The sequence below is a fragment of the Rhamphochromis sp. 'chilingali' genome (genome assembly GCF_963969265.1).
Source record: "Rhamphochromis sp. 'chilingali' genome assembly, chromosome: 9".
NCBI lineage: Eukaryota > Metazoa > Chordata > Actinopteri > Cichliformes > Cichlidae > Rhamphochromis > Rhamphochromis sp. 'chilingali'.
Window position 1 is genome coordinate 17,049,188 of NC_137936.1, and position 17,782 is coordinate 17,066,969.

Genomic DNA, 17,782 nt, shown 5'->3' on the forward strand with positions numbered 1-17,782 from the left:
GGAGAGAGAGAGAGAAGAGGCAGTCGCTCCATATATCGGTTGTTAAGCTTAACATGGGAATGCTTTACAAACATTCAGAGACGAACTTTTGATATTTAATGGATCGGATTACATTTTTTATTTCTCTCCGATATCCGATCCAGTAATTTACGTCAGTATCGGACGATACCGATACTAATATCGGATCAGTCCATCTCTAATACAAACCAAGAAAAATATTTACCCAGCATAAAAAGTACAGATTCAGACTAACCCATGACCCTTATGTAGCAGCTCCGACATGATTAATGATCTCTCAGCACATATATTGGGGCGATCCAGTGCAAGCTGACTTGAATAATGAGGCGGTCGTGATGTCATGACCGGCAGGTGTAAACAATTACTGAAAGGGCTGCAGCTGCACTCGGCTTCAAAAATAATTACCGGTGTCCATCAACGCCAAAGTTTACTCTTAAAGGTTTGAACAGATCACATTTCCTTCTATTTATCACTGACATATGCTGGCTGGACAAAAATAAAAAGGAAAGAGAATGAAAGCATGGAATAAACTGCGTTGTTTGGTAAAACTGTGAGACATTTGCTTAGACAGTTTGAGTAATTGTAAATGGCCTGTATTTGTATAGCGCCTTACTAGTGGACCCCAAAGCGCTTTACACATCCAGTCACCCACCCATTCACACACACATTCACACACTGGTGATGGCAAGCTACATTGTAGCCACAGCCACCCTGAGGCGCACTGACAGAGGCGAGGCTGCCGGACACTGGTGCCACCGGGCCCTCTGACCACCACCAGTAGGCAACGGGTGAAGTGTCTTGCCCAAGGACACAACGACCGAGACTGTCCAAGCTGGGTCTCAAACCGGCAACCTTCCAATTACAAGGCGAACTCCCAACTCTTGAGCCACGATCGCCCGTTTAAGATGTTTTTTCCTGAGTAGAGTGGATTGATAACCGTACTTTACACATACATTTCCAACATCTGTGGCTTTGGATTTCCAGCTTCATCTATGGCCTTATCAAATCAAACGTGGGACACTTTTCTGCCATTTATTTCAGTCACGAAAAAAATAACAATAAAACATCACCACCACTGTGTCTACAGTGGAGGGTCAGACTGAACCCTGATGCTGACTTTATGTCAGTCTGTGAATAAAAACAACTGAAAGATGAAAACAGTTGGAAAAGTTATTTTGTGATTTTTTTTTGTTTTGAAATGAAGAGTTGCAAGAATGGGCTAAAAGACAGCATGTGAAGCTTAATACAAAGTGAGCAGTTTTTCTTTGTTGAGTTGAAAGCCAGGGAAAGATTTTATCGGACACTTAGGTCAATAGAGAGAAGCTTCTCATTAGCTTAGATCTAAGAATCCCAAATGAGCAAGGATCTGATTCTGAAGTCAAACTTGCAGGATGAGTTTCTCTTTTGTGGCTGCGTAAAGCCCCATCAGAATACTTTTTTTTTTTATGGGAACGTGTCAGGATTTTGCTCTAGAAACATAGCACCTCGGTCTGATTTAGGGTGAGCCTGAGGTGGCAGGGCGGGATGTTAATGAGGCAGCAGAGGTTCATGTCTCAACCTGAGTATTAGGAAGGAAAAGAGACAGGTGAGTGCTAGTGACTTGGCACAAGAAGAAGGAAATTTTATGATACATCATTGTGAGTGTAGAAAGAAGATTAGGACTGTTACGTCCCTCTGCATCCCCTAATCTCCTCAGTGTGTTCAGCTGGTGCTAATTGGACACACCTAGTCAGGTGTTGATAAAAGCATACACGAGGCAGGCTTTCAGGAGCTAAACTCACTGTCTGACCCATACTCCGGAACAGTAGGAGGCGGTAATGCTCCTTTACGTTGGGTGCCAACTGCCGTTAAACACGAAGAAGAGAGAGAGAAGAAGCTTTCAGGAGCTCACTAGTCTTTGCCTTGGTGGCACCAGCCATTTCAGCCAGCCTGCTATGCCATTTTAAGATAAAACCTCTTCTCACTAACACTCTGTTATTCGTCTCCTTTTTTTATGTTGCGGCTTTTGAGCCGGGTCGTAACATAAGTGGGGGCTCATCCGGGATTGTTTGGACATTTTTGTGGCGACTGAATATCAGTTTTTCTCTTTTAAGTGGGTGAGTGAAGGTGTTCACTGTGATTGAGCAACGTCCCTTTAGTAAGTGTGTTTCAGCTGGGTAGCTGTGCTGCCCTTCCATCGGAGCACTTGTTTGTTGTTTTGCTTTGTTTTAATTTGTTGTGTTTGGTGGTTATCCTGGGTGGGTGTATGCTTCAGGGTTTGGTGGGAGACTGTACCCCTGGTCTGCTGCCTACCCTTGAGTTTGCATTTAAAGTCGCCTAGATCCTGGTACACAACTGAAGACTAGGTAGGTAAAGTTAGGGTTTTATTGTTTTTAGCGTTTTAGGCTGGGAGTTGCACATAGTAAATCAGTGGGACCAAACTTGGCAAGAGGTTTGAGACCATTCATTAATTATGGTCTTGTAGCTGAGGCAGGTAGGCTGTTTTTAAGTTGGCATAGTGTGTACACCGTGTGTGCATCTAATATGTCAGTGTTGGTGGATGCCAAATGAGATCCTCATGGGGTGAATGTTTTATGCTGTGACCTTTGGTGTTGTGGAGGATTTGGCTACTTTGGTTAGGTCACTTGTGAGTGTTGTTGGCCAGGTGATGGCAATAACGCTGAGGGGGGGTGAGCCACCCTCGATGTGATCATTGTGTGGCCATAGCTCTCCATTTTGTGGTTGGTCACTAGTACGCTTGCTTTACTGAACCTTGTGGATTAAAGTAACTTGTTGTGGTATAAGGCCACTTGTATGTGACCATTTGTGTAGTGGAGACAACAGATCACTTGGTTGTTGTTATTTGTTGTACCTGAAGTACCTGAAGGCTTCAGAGGAGCTTTTAATTTGTTTAGGGGTCCTAGAGGAACCGTTTGAGGGAGGTGTTACATCCCTCTGCAGCCCCTAAACTGTTCAGCTGGTGCTAATTGGCCACACCTAGTCAGGTGTTGATAAAAGCATACCTGAGGCAGGCTTTCAGGAAGCTTCACTAGCCGTACCTTGGTGGTACCAGCCATGTTAGCCAACCTGCTATGCATTTTAGGATTAAAACCTCTTCTCACCTACAATCTCGTGTCTTCTGGTCTCCTTATTTATGTTGCGTTTTTTGAGCCGGGTCGTAACAAGGACAAAAGGCGGAGACACAGCTGTCACTGGTTCTGTCACACATTCAGACACTGGGGTTCTCTGTGAACTTTCAAAAGAACTCGCTAATCCCGAGTCAGCAGATTACTTTTCTTGGTTTGGAAATATACTCGCTTTCCAGCCACACACGTTTGTCGGAGCACAGAGTGGCCGCGTTTCATTGCTGCCTCACTCAGTTTCAGCTGGGACACAGACTGCGTTTCCAGACGATATTACATTTGTTGGGCATGATGGCATCTATGATCGCCGTAGTGCCACTTGGACTGTTAAAGATGAGAGAGTTTCAACGCTGGACTCTCTCTCACCTGTGCGCATCGGGTCACCTCCGGAGGAGGCTGACGGTAACCGTGTCTTGCATGCTAGCTCTCAGTCCTTGGAGGGAGCCCGGGCTGCTGCATCAGCACTCTCGGATTGGGAGGGTGTTGTTTCGCAAGGTGGTGTCCACAGATGCTTCCCTAAGAGGGTGGGGAGCGCTGTGCGAGGGTGCATCAGTGAGAGGGATCTGGTCCGCAGCCCAGCACCAGCTGCACATCAACCACTTAGAGCTGTTAGCAGTGTTCTTAGCTCTAAAGCATTTCCGTCCAGTCCTGGAGGGCCAACATGTCTTAGTCAGGACGGACAATTCAACAGTGGTGTCTTACATAAACAGGCAGGGAGGAATACGCTCTCTTCCCCTGTTGAAGCTGTCTCGCTCTCTGCTGTTATGGTGCAGTGTTCACCCGCGTTCAAGGCCACCTGAACTTGGGGCTGGACCTTCTCCCCAGTGGGGTCCTCTGGTGAGAGAATGGAGGTTACATCCTTTAATAGTGGCTCAGATTTGGGATCTATTTGGCAAGGCGCAAGTAGATTTCTTTGCCTCCAGGGTAAATACTTGTTACCCCTGTTCTTCTCCATAATTGACCACAATGCACTTGGGCATGGATGCACTAGTGCACCAATGGCCAGACATGCTCCTGTATGCATTTCCCCCAGTGGAAATGATATCTCCAGTTCTAGAGAGAGTGCGTCGGCAGTCTCTCTCTCTCTCTCTGATTCTAGTGGCCCTTTGGTGGCCCACAAGGTCGTGGTATGCAGAGATAATCAGCCTGCTAGCAGCGAGTCCTTGGCAGTTTCCTCTCCACAGGGATCTCCTCTCAGGCAGGAGGAGAAGTGATTCATCCGCGCCCGGATCTGTGGCGCCTTCATGCTTACCTGCTGAGAGGTTAAACTTGATTGCTAAGGGTTTGCCCACCCAGTGTGATAGCAACAACTCAGAGCGCTACGGGCCTCATCTACTAGAGGCTTGTGTGCTTACAAATGGCGAGCTTTCGAGCAATGGTGCCAGGACCGCCACACTCTCCCATTTCAGTGCTCTATTGTGGATGTTTTGACATTCCTGCAGGAGCTGCTGGATAAGGGCCTTTCATTTTCGACAATTAAGGTTTATTTAGCAGCTATATCTGCTTGTCATATTGACTTTGACAGGGTGACACCAGGTGCACATCCCATTGCCATACATTTTCTGAAAGGGATTCGCCGGCTGAGATCCATGCTTAAGTTCAGTGTCCCTGCTTGGGACTTGTCTTTGGTGCTAGAGGCCCTTTGTAGCCCCCCGTTTGAACCCATTGAGTCTGTGGATATGAAATTTCTTTCACATAAGACTGCATTACTTCTTGCTTCGGCAAAGCGAGTGGATGTTCTTCATGCGCATCCATGTGCATCCCTCCTGCACACAATTCTCGTATTGCGTCCAAATGCTACCTATTTTCCCAAGATCATGCCTGCAGCTCTAAGTGGTTGAGATCCATCCTTTTGCATCTGAGGAGCAGAGGAGGATGCATTCTCTTTGTCCAGTTCATGTGCTACGCACCTACATTGAGCGTACTCAGAATGTGCGTTTATGTGACCAGCTGTTTGTCTGCTTCGCTAATCCAACTAGAGGTAGAGCTCTGTCTAAACAGAGGCTGTCCTGCTGGATTATAGAACCTATCTCACTGGCGTACAGCACCAAAGGTCTTGCTTTGCCCCAGGGAGTGAGAGCTCATTCCACCAGGGGGATGGCAAACTCATGGGCTCTTTTTAAAGGGGTGCCTGTAGCTGATATTTGTACAGCAGCTAGTCTGGCATCACCGCAGACTTTTGTGTGGTTTTATCGTTACAGCCCCTTTGGTGGCTCAAGCTATCCTTTCTGCTGGGTCTACCGCACACTAAGGTGGTGGTGGTCTGATTCCGGTTCGGTGGCTGCTCTGCGGGGTGTGTATATATGTCCCATACTTATGTGTTGTACCGAGTGAATTGACTGAAAGGGAACGAATAGTTATGTCTATAACTTCTGTTCCCTGAAGGAGAGGAACAAGGTACAACACAAGGTGGCTCCACTGAGCAGTTTGGCTCGGTGAAGAGCGGCTATCGAGCTGACGGATGACTGTGATGACAGAAGTTAAAGACATAACATAACATAACTGACTACGGTAGCCATAATTCATCGAGCGTTGCGGCTTCGTAGCTTACCAAAGTCGTACTAAGACATTTTTTGACAGATTTTTGAGCAGCGTGTACCACATAAAATCAGTTCGAGGTCACTAAGCACAACCAGAATTCATACTTAAGGCACACCGGCGCACAGTCAGTTTTTGAGAAAAACTAAAGGATTTTAAGTAAGTGGAAAATACTTTTTCATATGATTGTTTAAGGTTTTAGCTAGTAAATTGTAGCTGGTTATTTTAGCTCAAGATCAAGTTTGAAAATGGAGAGAAACACGAAAAAGGTCACTTATGAACCTGTTCCAGATTTCTTCCTAATTTGCCAAAATCCTAAGCAGTTTGTGGTTTATCAGAGAGGGCTTGTGGAGTCATGTGTCTGAATTTTTCTTAGCCGGGACAGTAACTTCTTTAGAGCATATTGGTTGTCTGGCATTCTTCCAGTGTCAACAAAAAATAAAAAAGTTATTATTTCAGGCTAAAAAGTAGTCTGGCACAAAATTCATCAGTCTATATATATTTTGCTTGTGGCTAGGGTTTGTCTCCAGCCCTATCCATGTCTGCGCTAAACAAAGCTAGTCAGCTGCTGGAGGTGTTTTCATAACTAAGATACAGTACACACAAAAGAGCGCCATCAATCTTTCATCTGGTTTAAAGATATTGTTTTATCCCTGTGTAGTGCCAGAACTGTAGCTTTAAGTTGTCGATTATGTTATGACAAAATAAGTCGAGCACCTGCCTCTGTAAAGACGTTCAGGGGGATTTATCTTTGACCCCAGTAACATTCCAATATCTGGATGTCACAAATTCTTTTTGGGTGAAACAAAAGTAAATCCACACTTTATTAGTCCTGCCAAATGCAAATCATTAAGTTTCCCTTTCCTGGATTCCCATGGAGAGTATTTAATAAAACTCTTATTTGATGACCTGATAGCATAAAAATGTTGCATGATGCATTGATTTGGCTGGCTCAGATGGGTTTGTTGCCATATGGCTAAAATAAGTGTCAACAGAAGAGCGGCTCCCCATCGTCACACATTTGATCAAATCAAATCAAATCAAATCACTTTTATTGTCACATCACATGTGCAGGCACACTGGCACAGCACATGCGAGTGAAATTCTTGTGTGCGAGCCCCACAAGCAACAGAGATGTGCAAACACAACAACACAAACGAGCAAAATACAAGAATGGCCAACCTGAAACTAATAAATATATGTACAATATATAATAGTGTATGCATTTCTGGATGTGTATACTAAATATTTTCCTACGTGTGTGTGTGTGTGTGGTGTGTGTGTGTATGCACATTTTTACAAATTAAATAGTTAAAAAAAAATTAAAAAAATAAATAATAATAATAATAATAATAATAATAATAATAAAATATATAAAATATACAGAGTTGAATATGTGCAAAACAAGTGGCATTTATATACAGTGTGGAGTGCATAATGTTAAAGTTCCAGTAGTGAAGCTGAGGTGTCTATGACGTGTTCAGCAGTCTGATGGCCTGGTGGAAGAAGCTGTCTCTCAGTCTGCTGGTACGGGACCGGATGCTGCAGAACCTCCTTCCTGATGGAAGTAGTCTGAACAGTTTATGGCTGGGGTGACTGGAGTCCTTGATGATCCTCCCCGCTTTCCTCAGGCACCGCTTCCTGTAGATGTCTTGGAGGGAGGGAAGCTCACCTCCAATTATCCGTTCAGAGCACCGCACTACTCGCTGGAGAGCTTTGCGGTTGTAGGCGGTGCTGTTGCCATACCAGGTGGTGATGCATCCAGTGAGGTTGCTCTCAATGGCACAGTGATAGAAGGTCCTGAGGATGCGGGGGCTCATGCCGAATCTTTTCAGTCTCCTGAGAAAGAAGAGGCGCTGCTGCGCCTTCTTCACTGTTTTGTTTGTGTTATGTGTGTTGTGATGGACTGATTAACGTTCACACCATAAAAAAAGCTGGTAATACTTCCTGTATTTAGCAAAGAAAAAGAAAAGAAATTCATGAACAACAATCACATTACTTGGTAAACTGGATTAACTATTTTAAAAATGGATCAAGTAAACTGTACAATACTAATAAGCTTGAAAGTCGGTATTTGCCATGATCCCCTTTACTCTTCAGCACATCCTGAATTCTCCCAGCCAGCCAGTCTTATATGATCCCACACTGAAACAATAAAGTTGAGGTCCAGGCATAGTGCTCCATTGTGTGTTATTCTACCCAGGTATGCTTTTACAGCATTGGCAGTGTGTTTGAGGTCACTTTCATGCTAAAATTAAAGCCACTAAAACATTTTACAGAGGATATTGCATGGTGGATCAACATCTGACTGTATTTTTTCTGCATTCGTAATTCTATTCGACGAGTCTGCCTACAGGAGGGAGGTTGAACGTCTGGTGTCCTGGTGCAGCCACAACAACCTGGTGCTGAATGCCCAGAAGACAGTGGAGATTATTGTGGACTTCAGGAAGCACACAGCCCCACTCCCCCCCATCATCCTGACTGACACCCCCATCACCTCTGTGGACTCATTCCGCTTCCTGGGTACCACCATCACCCAGGACCTGAAGTGGGAGCCCACCATCACCTCCGTCATCAAGAAAGCCCAGCAGAGGATGTACTTCCTGAGGCAGCTGAAGAAATTCAACCTGCCAACACGGACGATGATGCAGTTCTACACTGCAATCATCGAGTCCATCCTCACCTCCTCCATCACCGTGTGGTACGCTGGAGCCACTATCAGGGACAAACAGAGACTGCAGCGTGTTGTGCGCTCTGCTGAGAAGGTGATTGGCTGCAGACTCCCATCTCTGCAGGACCTGTACACCTCCAGGACACTGCGGCGTGCAGCTCGGATCTCAGCTGACCCTTCTCACCCTGGACACAGTCTGTTTGACCTGCTCCCCTCAGGCAGGAGGCTCCGGTCCATTCGCACCAGAACCTCTCGCCATAAGAACAGTTTCTTCCCCTCTGCTGTTGGACACATGAACAATAACCATATGACTGTTCCCACCACTAACACATGACCCTACGCTGTGTCACTGCATCATTCTATGTTTGGCACTGATCACCACCTGCACTCATGTATATATCTTTCAACGTAGCACTCTTAATTCTTATTCTCATGTATATATCTCATGTATATCTCATGCACATATCTTTCCACGTAGCACTTTTAATTCTTATCCCTACTTTTATTTTTTTCATGTCTATTTAAGTGCTATTTATGACAGCATGTTTGCACTGAAGCACCGCAGCAATTTCCTAATGTTGTAAACCTGCTCAACATTTGGCAATAAACCCCATTCTGATTCTGATTCTGATTCTGATTCTATTCATTTTGACTATTCCCCCAACACCACTGGCTAAAATACAGCCCCAAACCAATACAGAGCCTCCACCGTGTTTTACAGATGACCGTAGACACTCACTGTTGTACCTCTCTCCTGATGTTCTCCATACATCCTGATAAAGACTTGTTTATGTCAAATTTGGATTCATCAGACCTGTTGCTGCTGATTTTCAGTCCAGTTCTTGAGTAAATGTCATAACTCAGCCTTTTCCTTTGGAAATCGCAAATCACACAATTATGACAAATCTTAGCCACATGGCAACAAACCCATCTGAGCCAGCCACCCGTCCATTGTGTGTATTTCTGATTTGGCTTCAGTGAACATTAGATGGATGAACTGCAGATCCAGATGCATCTCTCAGGTCCTGTGTCAGGTTTCTGCTGCATTTTGTCCTTCTGTCCTTCACTTATCCAGTTTCCTCCAATGTTTTAAGAACATACTGTGCACCATGCTGTCATATGCCAAGTCTTTGGCCAATAACTCTTTGGAAATCAAGCTGTTGGTGCAAAAATACTATTTTATGCCAAACTGTTATCTTTGGCAACTAAAGAAATGGGAACAAATCATGCGTTTACGTGACAGGCTGCAATTAACAAAGTGCCTAAAGATACAATTTAAAGTGCAAAGTTGTCTGTTATCTGTAAACACAATGCTCAATGTGCATTTTTTTTCCATTACTGAAAGACTCATACGACAGTGTTAAATGGCTTTACAAAAAAGAAAATTGACTAAAAAAGGCGGAGATACAAGGACTGAAAATGACTGTAAAAGCAGCCAATGTCCAAGGAAAACGTTTGAAAGACCTCCAGAAACCCTGGAGAACTATTGCTTAAGACCACTATAATAAAATTCCAAGAAAGCCTGGCTCCTTGGAATCAAAATATAAAGAAATGTGGAGAGGCTTGAGAATTTGCACTCCATACATACTGCCAAATGTGGTGAACAAAGGATACAAAAGTGGAAAGATTTCTAATTGTGATGACATGTATTTTGAGAGCTTCTCTTTGCTTTCAGCTCAAGTTTTCCAGTGTCTGGGTTTCAAACATGAAGGCATGTGCTGTCCTGTTTTTGTAATCACCGCAGCCTGCAGCAGCAAATGGGATTCAAATCTGCCCAGCTCCCTTTCCAGACTCCTGACTATCTAGCAACTTGGAATGCTGAGTTAAAATGTTTAAATGAACACAAAGTTAGCATTTTCACTGATTATATAATTGGACTTTATAATGGAACATGCACTGCATTTGTAATGTAATCCACTCCAAAAGTATGGCATGCTGTGCAGTGAGGTACAACAGCCAGTCTAACAGTTCTGTGTTTTAGTTAAAGGGAGTAAAATGCTACAGTCTTATTTTGTGTTGGTATGATACAGCCATACAGTCTATGGATACACGTACATAGAAGAAGTTGATAAGTTAGCACTCCAACACCTCATCCAAGTATTGAAGGCATTCATGCGACAGCACATGAGAAACTGCTAAAGTAATTATTGGCTCCAAAATACCAAGATGGCAATGGTCACTTGAGCCTTGAGGTTTCCAAACAGGAGTTTACAGTGGGTGACAATCATTTATATACAGTCTAAGAGTGAAAACTATGTGCCTTTTCAAATATTTGCTTGTAATCCAAAGTTAAAAAACCTGGGAAGGGTTTTCGCAGCACAGTTATCAGCGAAGTCTGCAGCACAGTTTGATAGGTTTGTGGTTTTAGATAACAATATTTAACCTGTCCATTTTCATTATTATTCTAAAAATAATGTTAGTAAACAAATTATGAATATAGAAATCGAGTCATTAAATGCATTTAAAATTTTGTTAGTAGTTTTTTTTAATTGAAATACTGTACATCTTTACATGACATCCAAAACCAGCACGCTGACATTTGGCGAGAGAAACTAAAGAACAAGAGAGGCAAAAAATTAGAAAGTGTAACCAAACACGTCAGATCCTATCATGTGCTACGTCTCTTTTACAGTCTGAGAAAATAAAAAAAAAACAACATAAATTATGTGAAAAAGCCCCCCCAAAAATTGTTTTTTAAAAATCTGCTAATATTAAAAGGGTCCATTAATAAAAGAAAAAAAAAATCAGCATTCATCTGGTTGGTGAAAAATCCATCAGCAGAGCAGCTGAACCCACGCACAGATGACTGCATAAGGCCTTTATTTCAGGAAATCTCATGTGGATCCTCAATCCTCCGGAAAACTGCAAGAAAATTCTTTCCTCCATTTCTCTGCACTTTCTTTCCTTCCTCTGTGCAGGTACCCAGACGACTTATGATGACATCATCAGCCTGCCAAAAGAGGATTTAGGATTGAATCACATCTAATGGTACAGCAGACCAAAACGTGCACTTTCTGACACTGTTCAGTAACTTTTTTTAGCAACTTATTCTAACATACAAATCAACTTACCACCATTCTGCGCTTTTCTGATCAATAATAGAAAATTTACGTTTCTTATTTAAGGAAACAGTGCAATATTTTCTATTCCCCCCCCTGAAAAACTATTTCCTATTTCATATCCTACTTTTGACTACTTTGCTCGAGTGAGCAGCTGAACACCAAATGCTGATGTCATGACCTGCAAACACAGCGATGCAAAGCATGTCAACGTACCAGTTCTTCATCGACGACCCGCGTGAACAGTGGATGTTCACTGAAGTGCTTCACCATCCAGAGGTGGACTTCCTCCACATCTGTGATGGTATATACCAAACCCTGACACAAACAGACAAACACACAGAGACCATTAACACAGCTCTGAGAAAAATACTAAAACTTTGCTATTTACTGATATGAACCCATTTATCAAAAAACAAACACACTCACTACTGCACTGATGAAAAAATAACAAACACATATACGAGTCTCTTTTTTTTGACACTGTCAGACATTTCAGACCTGCAGTTAGTTATATGGTTTCATCACCTTTGGAGAGCAATTTATCTCTAAAGATAAAAATAACCTAATGCCAACACAGAGGTGAATCACCTGTGTCAAGGTAGTTTACTTTGGAGACCGTGCTGATAAAATTACTAGAACTTGGATTTCTTTGAACACTTTGAAAAGGCACAGATTTCCACACCAGTGCATGTCAGCACGTATGTGTCTTAATCTCCAGAAAAAAGAAAAAAAAGCAGGGTGAGGGACGCCGTTTTATCCTGCCGTTCTGACAATACCCAAGATTTAAAACTTAGTCACAACTTAAAATTAGACTTGTTTTGGTTTGAAACTGCCTCTACAAATGAGCGCACACTTGACAGCCTCCGCTCCCACCGGCAGTTCTGGCTGCGAGCCAACGCTGAAGGCCCTTGTAGAGTTTGCACGCACACCTGCGCACACACAACGTATGTATGCACACGTGCATCAATGCGCACACACACACAACGGAGGAAAAAGGATAAATTTAGACACAAGCCTTCCATTGTTCCCCACAACCTCCATCAGCGTTCACCCCCAGTGTCCCACTGCTGCCTTGACAGCTCTGAGAGGCAGGACTTGGGTGTATAAACCAGTTGTAGGCCACACCGGTTCCCACATTTTATTTCCTGTGAACTCACAGGTTTGTACACAGTTCAATTATGTAGGAAACTAGAAGAAATGGTAGTTTAACTCTCAACTGTGACCCATAGTAGGGAAAAAATATTATTGCATATATGGAAAAACACTTACAGTAATGAGACAAGCTAAACCACACTGTTTTAAGTGGTTATTGTAGTGATACACTATCAATTTCCACTGTCAACAAATTCCATTAAAAGCTCCAAACCATCAGTGAACTCAGCCTATTAAAGCAGAATTCATGGTAGTGCATTTGTATAGGTTTGCGTTGGTGTTTGGATATACAGAGTGAAGGATTATGGGTATACAACCTACAAAACATATACAGAGCCTAAGTGGGCTTGAACAGAAAGGGCAGCAACAGTAGAGTTTACCGCAGAGAGAGATGTTTTCAACATTGTTAACACTCCAGGGCACGCGGAAGGACCAACAGGAAGCAAGAGTAGCCCACAGACGTCTTTATTTACACATTTTTGACACTGCCCCCCGGTGACAGTAACACAGTACAACATGGAGATGGCGGTCTGCAAAGCTGTGCAGCTCACCGTAGGATCAACGCACAACTACGCTGGTCTCTGAACAGCTGTTGTGTTTATCCAAAGACATACGTGAACCATACTGCAGCACTGAAGAAAATGTTACTTTGTTGTTCATAGTTTATCTGAAGCGATAAAATTATTTGTGCATTTCCAATTTTAAATGATAAGCAAGAAAACTGAATAGTTATTTTATAATTTATTATCCAGTACAAGTGAGAAATGTAATGCAAAGCTCAGCACAGAACCCTAAGCTATGTATTTTTTCCACTCAATTAAAAAAGCATAGATTTTATCTTTAGAGTCCGACCGATATCCAAGTTGATAGTTTCTATTTGTTGATTCATTGGTATCTGCATTTATAATGGCCTGTTGCCCACCTAAGGGCACTCTACAAATTCCCTGTTGGCAACACGTTTTCGGAACGCCACATACACGACAACCTGCTGATCCAAGCAGTGTCGAGCAGAGCGTCAGTGAGCAATCCAACTTATTGTAGCAATAAAAAAAGATTATGTTTAAATGCAATTATCATATCATCTTAATAAGAATTTATAAATAACTACATATAACAAATCTGTTATGTCTAAAAGCAAAAAAACAAAACAAGCATTAGCTGTTATATCAGATTCTCTTACATCCCTAAATATCGGTATTTGTCTTAAATATCCGATATCGGTCAGGTTTTAATTACATTGAAAGAAAACTGGAAGAAGGACAATGTTTTACATTTTTGTCTGATAAATGATGCATTAATGTTCACTAAAAACTTGGAATAAGCATAACTCAAATACATACCCCTACTCTGAGCGTGTAGGCGTATTCTGCCAACAGAGTGGGACTAATGATCCTCCATTTGTGCTTGGTCTTCTTAAAGTGAGGGTCAGGGAAGAGGAAGAACATCTTAGTGAGCTGAGAGACAGAAACAACACGGTAACAGTCACACAAGCAAGGACCAAACAAAGTGTAGGCAGTTTTATTCAACTATATTTAGCCATGCAACACAACAAAAGGTGAGCAAATCTGGCCCCCATAATTTGCTGTTGAATTTTACGCTGAGAATTGCAAAGTGGAATTTCCCTCCTTGATTTTTTTTTTCCTTTTCTTCCCACAAAGTTCCCCGTGTCTCCGTCCTTGACAAGTGTACAAGTGCAGGCTCTGTTCATATTTGTCTGGCTGATATATTAAAAATACTTCCAGTCACTTTTTATTAGTTAAAATAAATAACATCAGGTACAGACAGCGAGTTGTGGGGATAATCACCGGGGACGGCTACAGCCTCAGGGGCTCCTTCAGTGCTGACAGAAGGTGGAAAAACCTTCAAAGAACTGAATTATTTTTGGGTTACAAAACACACCAACAAGAGGGAGGAAACAAAGAGATTGAATCTTTTAGAATACACTGTTCCGACACTTGAAACACGGCGTGCATGTGGGAAGGATTGTGGCTAAATTTCCATTTCTAGTCTGGGTGGTCTTCACTTAATACTGTCACTTTAAAATTTGAATGATTTTGAGCCTATTGTAAGAAAAAGTAGACACCCAACGTTAAAGGAGGATGCAGCTGCACTGTTCAGCTCTGGGAAAAAAAATATGAGCCAAGAGGTATTAATGCTTAGAGGCACTGAAGCTCTGCAAGGTTGCTCTTAGCACTGTTCAAAGCCCCAACTCTTTCCAGCATGTCCTATTATTTTAAATGACCTGAAATTGCACACTAAAATATAAATACATTAAACAAATGTGCATGTTTCTATATGAAACACCTTCATGATTTGTGCTCCATAAACGTGTCACTGTTACGCCTCTTTTTCCTCCTTTAGTTGATACCCACACATGGCATTTGAGGTGAATTTTTTTATGCAGGATACCTGAATGAACCCTGGTACACTAAGCCCACTGAGCAGTCTAATGCGGGTTTCAACAAGTCAGAGCACTGCAGCTAATTAGGCCGGATAAAAGGCGTCTCGCTCAGCTGATGTGATGTCAGTCAATGACCCCATTGTTGTGAAATCCCTGGATTTATTGGACCTTGTATAAATTAATTCAGTCCATATGTTGAACACGTGCATATTCTTATTACCTTGGCATGTCCAGCACAGACGTCAGTTTAACGTTTTTAAAGCCCACGTTGGCTGAGCCATTTAAAAAAAAAAAAAAAGGTCAGGTTTGTATATGTGCTCTAATTCAATAACCTGCACATAATCATATCAATGCTGGCCCTATATATCAGGTAGGTGCATGTGGTTTTTCCTCTATTCATAAAATGCATTAGTGCCACAAAATGGTGCCGCAGTCATATTCTTTAGGTTTGCTAGAGAATTGTAGAAGCTAAAATGAGCCGCAAGCATTGAAGCGCAACAGAACCTGTAGTAGATTTTTGCAGCTGATATCAATTTTTTGGGAGTATTTATATGCCAGCTGATAAATATCCACAGAAAGAAAGAAAGAAAGAAAGAAAGAAAGAAAGAAAGTTTTTCTATTTTTGCCTCTGTACACCACCACAAATTTAAATAAGGCAACCGATATGTGACTGAAGTGCAGTGTTTCAGCTTTAATTTAAGGGATTTAACAAAAATAGGAATTACATTTATTTATATACACAGAGACTCAAAAATAATTGGCTGATGAGCAGCTTAATTTCTATGTGAGGCCTGTTTTCCCTGTTATTTTGTGACAAGTGAAGCAGACAGAATATCTTAAGTTGATTCAAAGTGTTGAATTTTTATGAGCGCTAAAGAAATACCAGTGAGGGAGGTTATCATTAGGCTGAAAAGCTAAAATAAACCCATCAGAAAGATAGAGATAAACTTCAGGAGTGGCCAAATCAACAATCTGGTGCATTCTTAAAAAGACTGAATGCACTGGACAAGGTCAGCAACAATGAAAGACCACAGAAGACGACTAAAGCTCATGAGGACAGAATTATTTCCATGGTTTAGAAAAACAACTTCCCAGAATGATGGAAGGAGAAACGTAAGGAGATTGAGAGAAACAGCTCATGATCCGAAGCATATCAGTCTAGTGTTTCTTGATGACGTGACTGCTGACAGAACCAGCAGGATGAACTCATAGCAGAGCATCTCAAGGGAGAGAACACAGAATTTGGTCATGTCTGAGAGTTTTACACTTCAAAAATCCCATTTAAAGTCACGCTAGTTTGTTCAGTTTATTTTAAGTGTCTGAAAATGAGGATGACGCATACATACGTGTAACTCCTAAACAGTTAATGCAAACTTTTTGTTAAACCTTAAAAATCTGCACTTCATTCACATCTTGATGGTCTGATTTAAGTGTAAGAACTACATATAAACTGTGTTATAGATGAATGCCGCACCGCAGACACCGACATCCAGTGTTATTATCTTATTCAAGAACTGAACATTTCATTTTAAATGTGTTTGATATTTGGGGAAAGGTATTCTAATTTGATATGTCAAATGTGTTTGAAATGCTTTTAATTTCTTTAAAAACAAAAGTGAAAAACTGCGACTGATCCAGAAGTGATTTCTAACATTTTGCATTATGTTTGATTGAAGCCAGCCTGAGCCAGCTTTGGAAATGTAAGAGTTCTAATACGAATTCCAACAAAAAGCTTAATTAAACCAAATTAATAATGTTCCCTTTTTAATTTCTTAAATCACACTGCTGCCTTATAATGCCCTCATACTTAACCTTTTTCACTAATCCATTTTATGCGGGTAAGAGACCAAGAACATTTTTTAGGGGACTAATCTGCAGCATTTTTGTGAGCTCAAAGCGAAATATTTCTGCAGGAATTACTGAGCGAGTTAAGCCAAAAGACACCTCTGCCGTGCTGATTCATTAAACAGCAGTAACCCACCTGTCCTTTACAAAAGAAGTTGGGGAGGTACTTCATGGCATTGCTACGAATGCAGGCGATGTTCTGGTAGCTCGCTGGATTTGAGGCACGCAGCGACTGGATACGATCCTGAACATAATCTGACACTTTCACCCGGATCTCCATACCCAGGATGAGCTTATCTGGGAAGAGTGGAGATAACTCCACTGGAGTGCAGAGAAAATAAAGACACAAACATGATGTAGATTACGGAGCAATAAAAGGCTGAATGTGGTCTTTATACACAGGCTGTGTGTAGTACCTAAAAGCCCCCCATATCCACATCCAATGTCAGCAAACTCGACTCGAGGGGGCTCTGTCTCACTCAGGCTGCCAGTGAATAAGTCTGGATACAGCTTGGACCAGTCCATTTTATCAGGACACACAGGGCTGAAGAGGAGTAGGAGAAAGTACATCACTATAAATAGTTTTCAATTAAATCGTATTCTGCGGAAGACAGACCCCTTTTGAAAATAAAGGATCCATCAGCAGCGATCCTCTATTTCCTGTTTCTTTTATGTTATCTGTTTGTTTTATTCTCATACCAATCCAAACACTCAGAAACACCTAATCGTGCTCACAGAGAGCCGTGCACATGGAGCTCACTCACTAATCAAAGGTGTGGTGCGCCATCGGGTTTGAATGGGCTCGCTGTCTGTAGTAACGCTTCTGCGGCATGGACGAAGCCATGATGGATCAAAGGAAAGATGTTAATGCTGACGATATTCAGGATGTTCACCCAGTTATGAACAAACTGCCGGAATCTGCGCTCGCTCACGCTTGTTTCCACTCAGTTTGTTAGTCGCAGGGCTCTTTCGT

At 42.2% G+C, this 17,782-nt stretch overlaps 1 protein-coding gene across 1 annotated transcript; it reads right to left on the reverse strand.

Annotated features, from left to right (window-relative positions):
* Window positions 1-10,809: 10,809 nt before the first annotated feature.
* On the reverse strand, window positions 10,810-17,781 carry mettl1 (methyltransferase 1, tRNA methylguanosine). The gene is made up of 6 exons (XM_080891051.1): window positions 17,574-17,781; window positions 17,226-17,353; window positions 16,946-17,130; window positions 13,904-14,017; window positions 11,625-11,726; window positions 10,810-11,299 (listed from the first exon to the last, which is right to left on the reverse strand). Exons 1-6 carry the CDS (start codon window positions 17,651-17,653, stop codon window positions 11,174-11,176), a joined length of 735 nt encoding a protein of 244 aa, XP_080747177.1. The 5' UTR covers window positions 17,654-17,781; the 3' UTR covers window positions 10,810-11,173.
* Between the last annotated feature and the right edge of the window lies 1 nt (window position 17,782).

Coding starts and splice junctions, on each gene's coding strand:
- mettl1 (XM_080891051.1), bottom strand. CDS start 17,653: ATGGCTTCGTCCATGCCGCAGAAGCGTTACTACAGACAGCGAGCCCAT. Junction 11,727..13,903: donor CCTACACGCTCAGAGTAGGG/GTATGTATTTGA, acceptor TGTTTGTGTCAG/GGTTTGGTATATACCATCAC. Junction 11,300..11,624: donor GGGTCGTCGATGAAGAACTG/GTACGTTGACAT, acceptor CTCTTTTGGCAG/GCTGATGATGTCATCATAAG.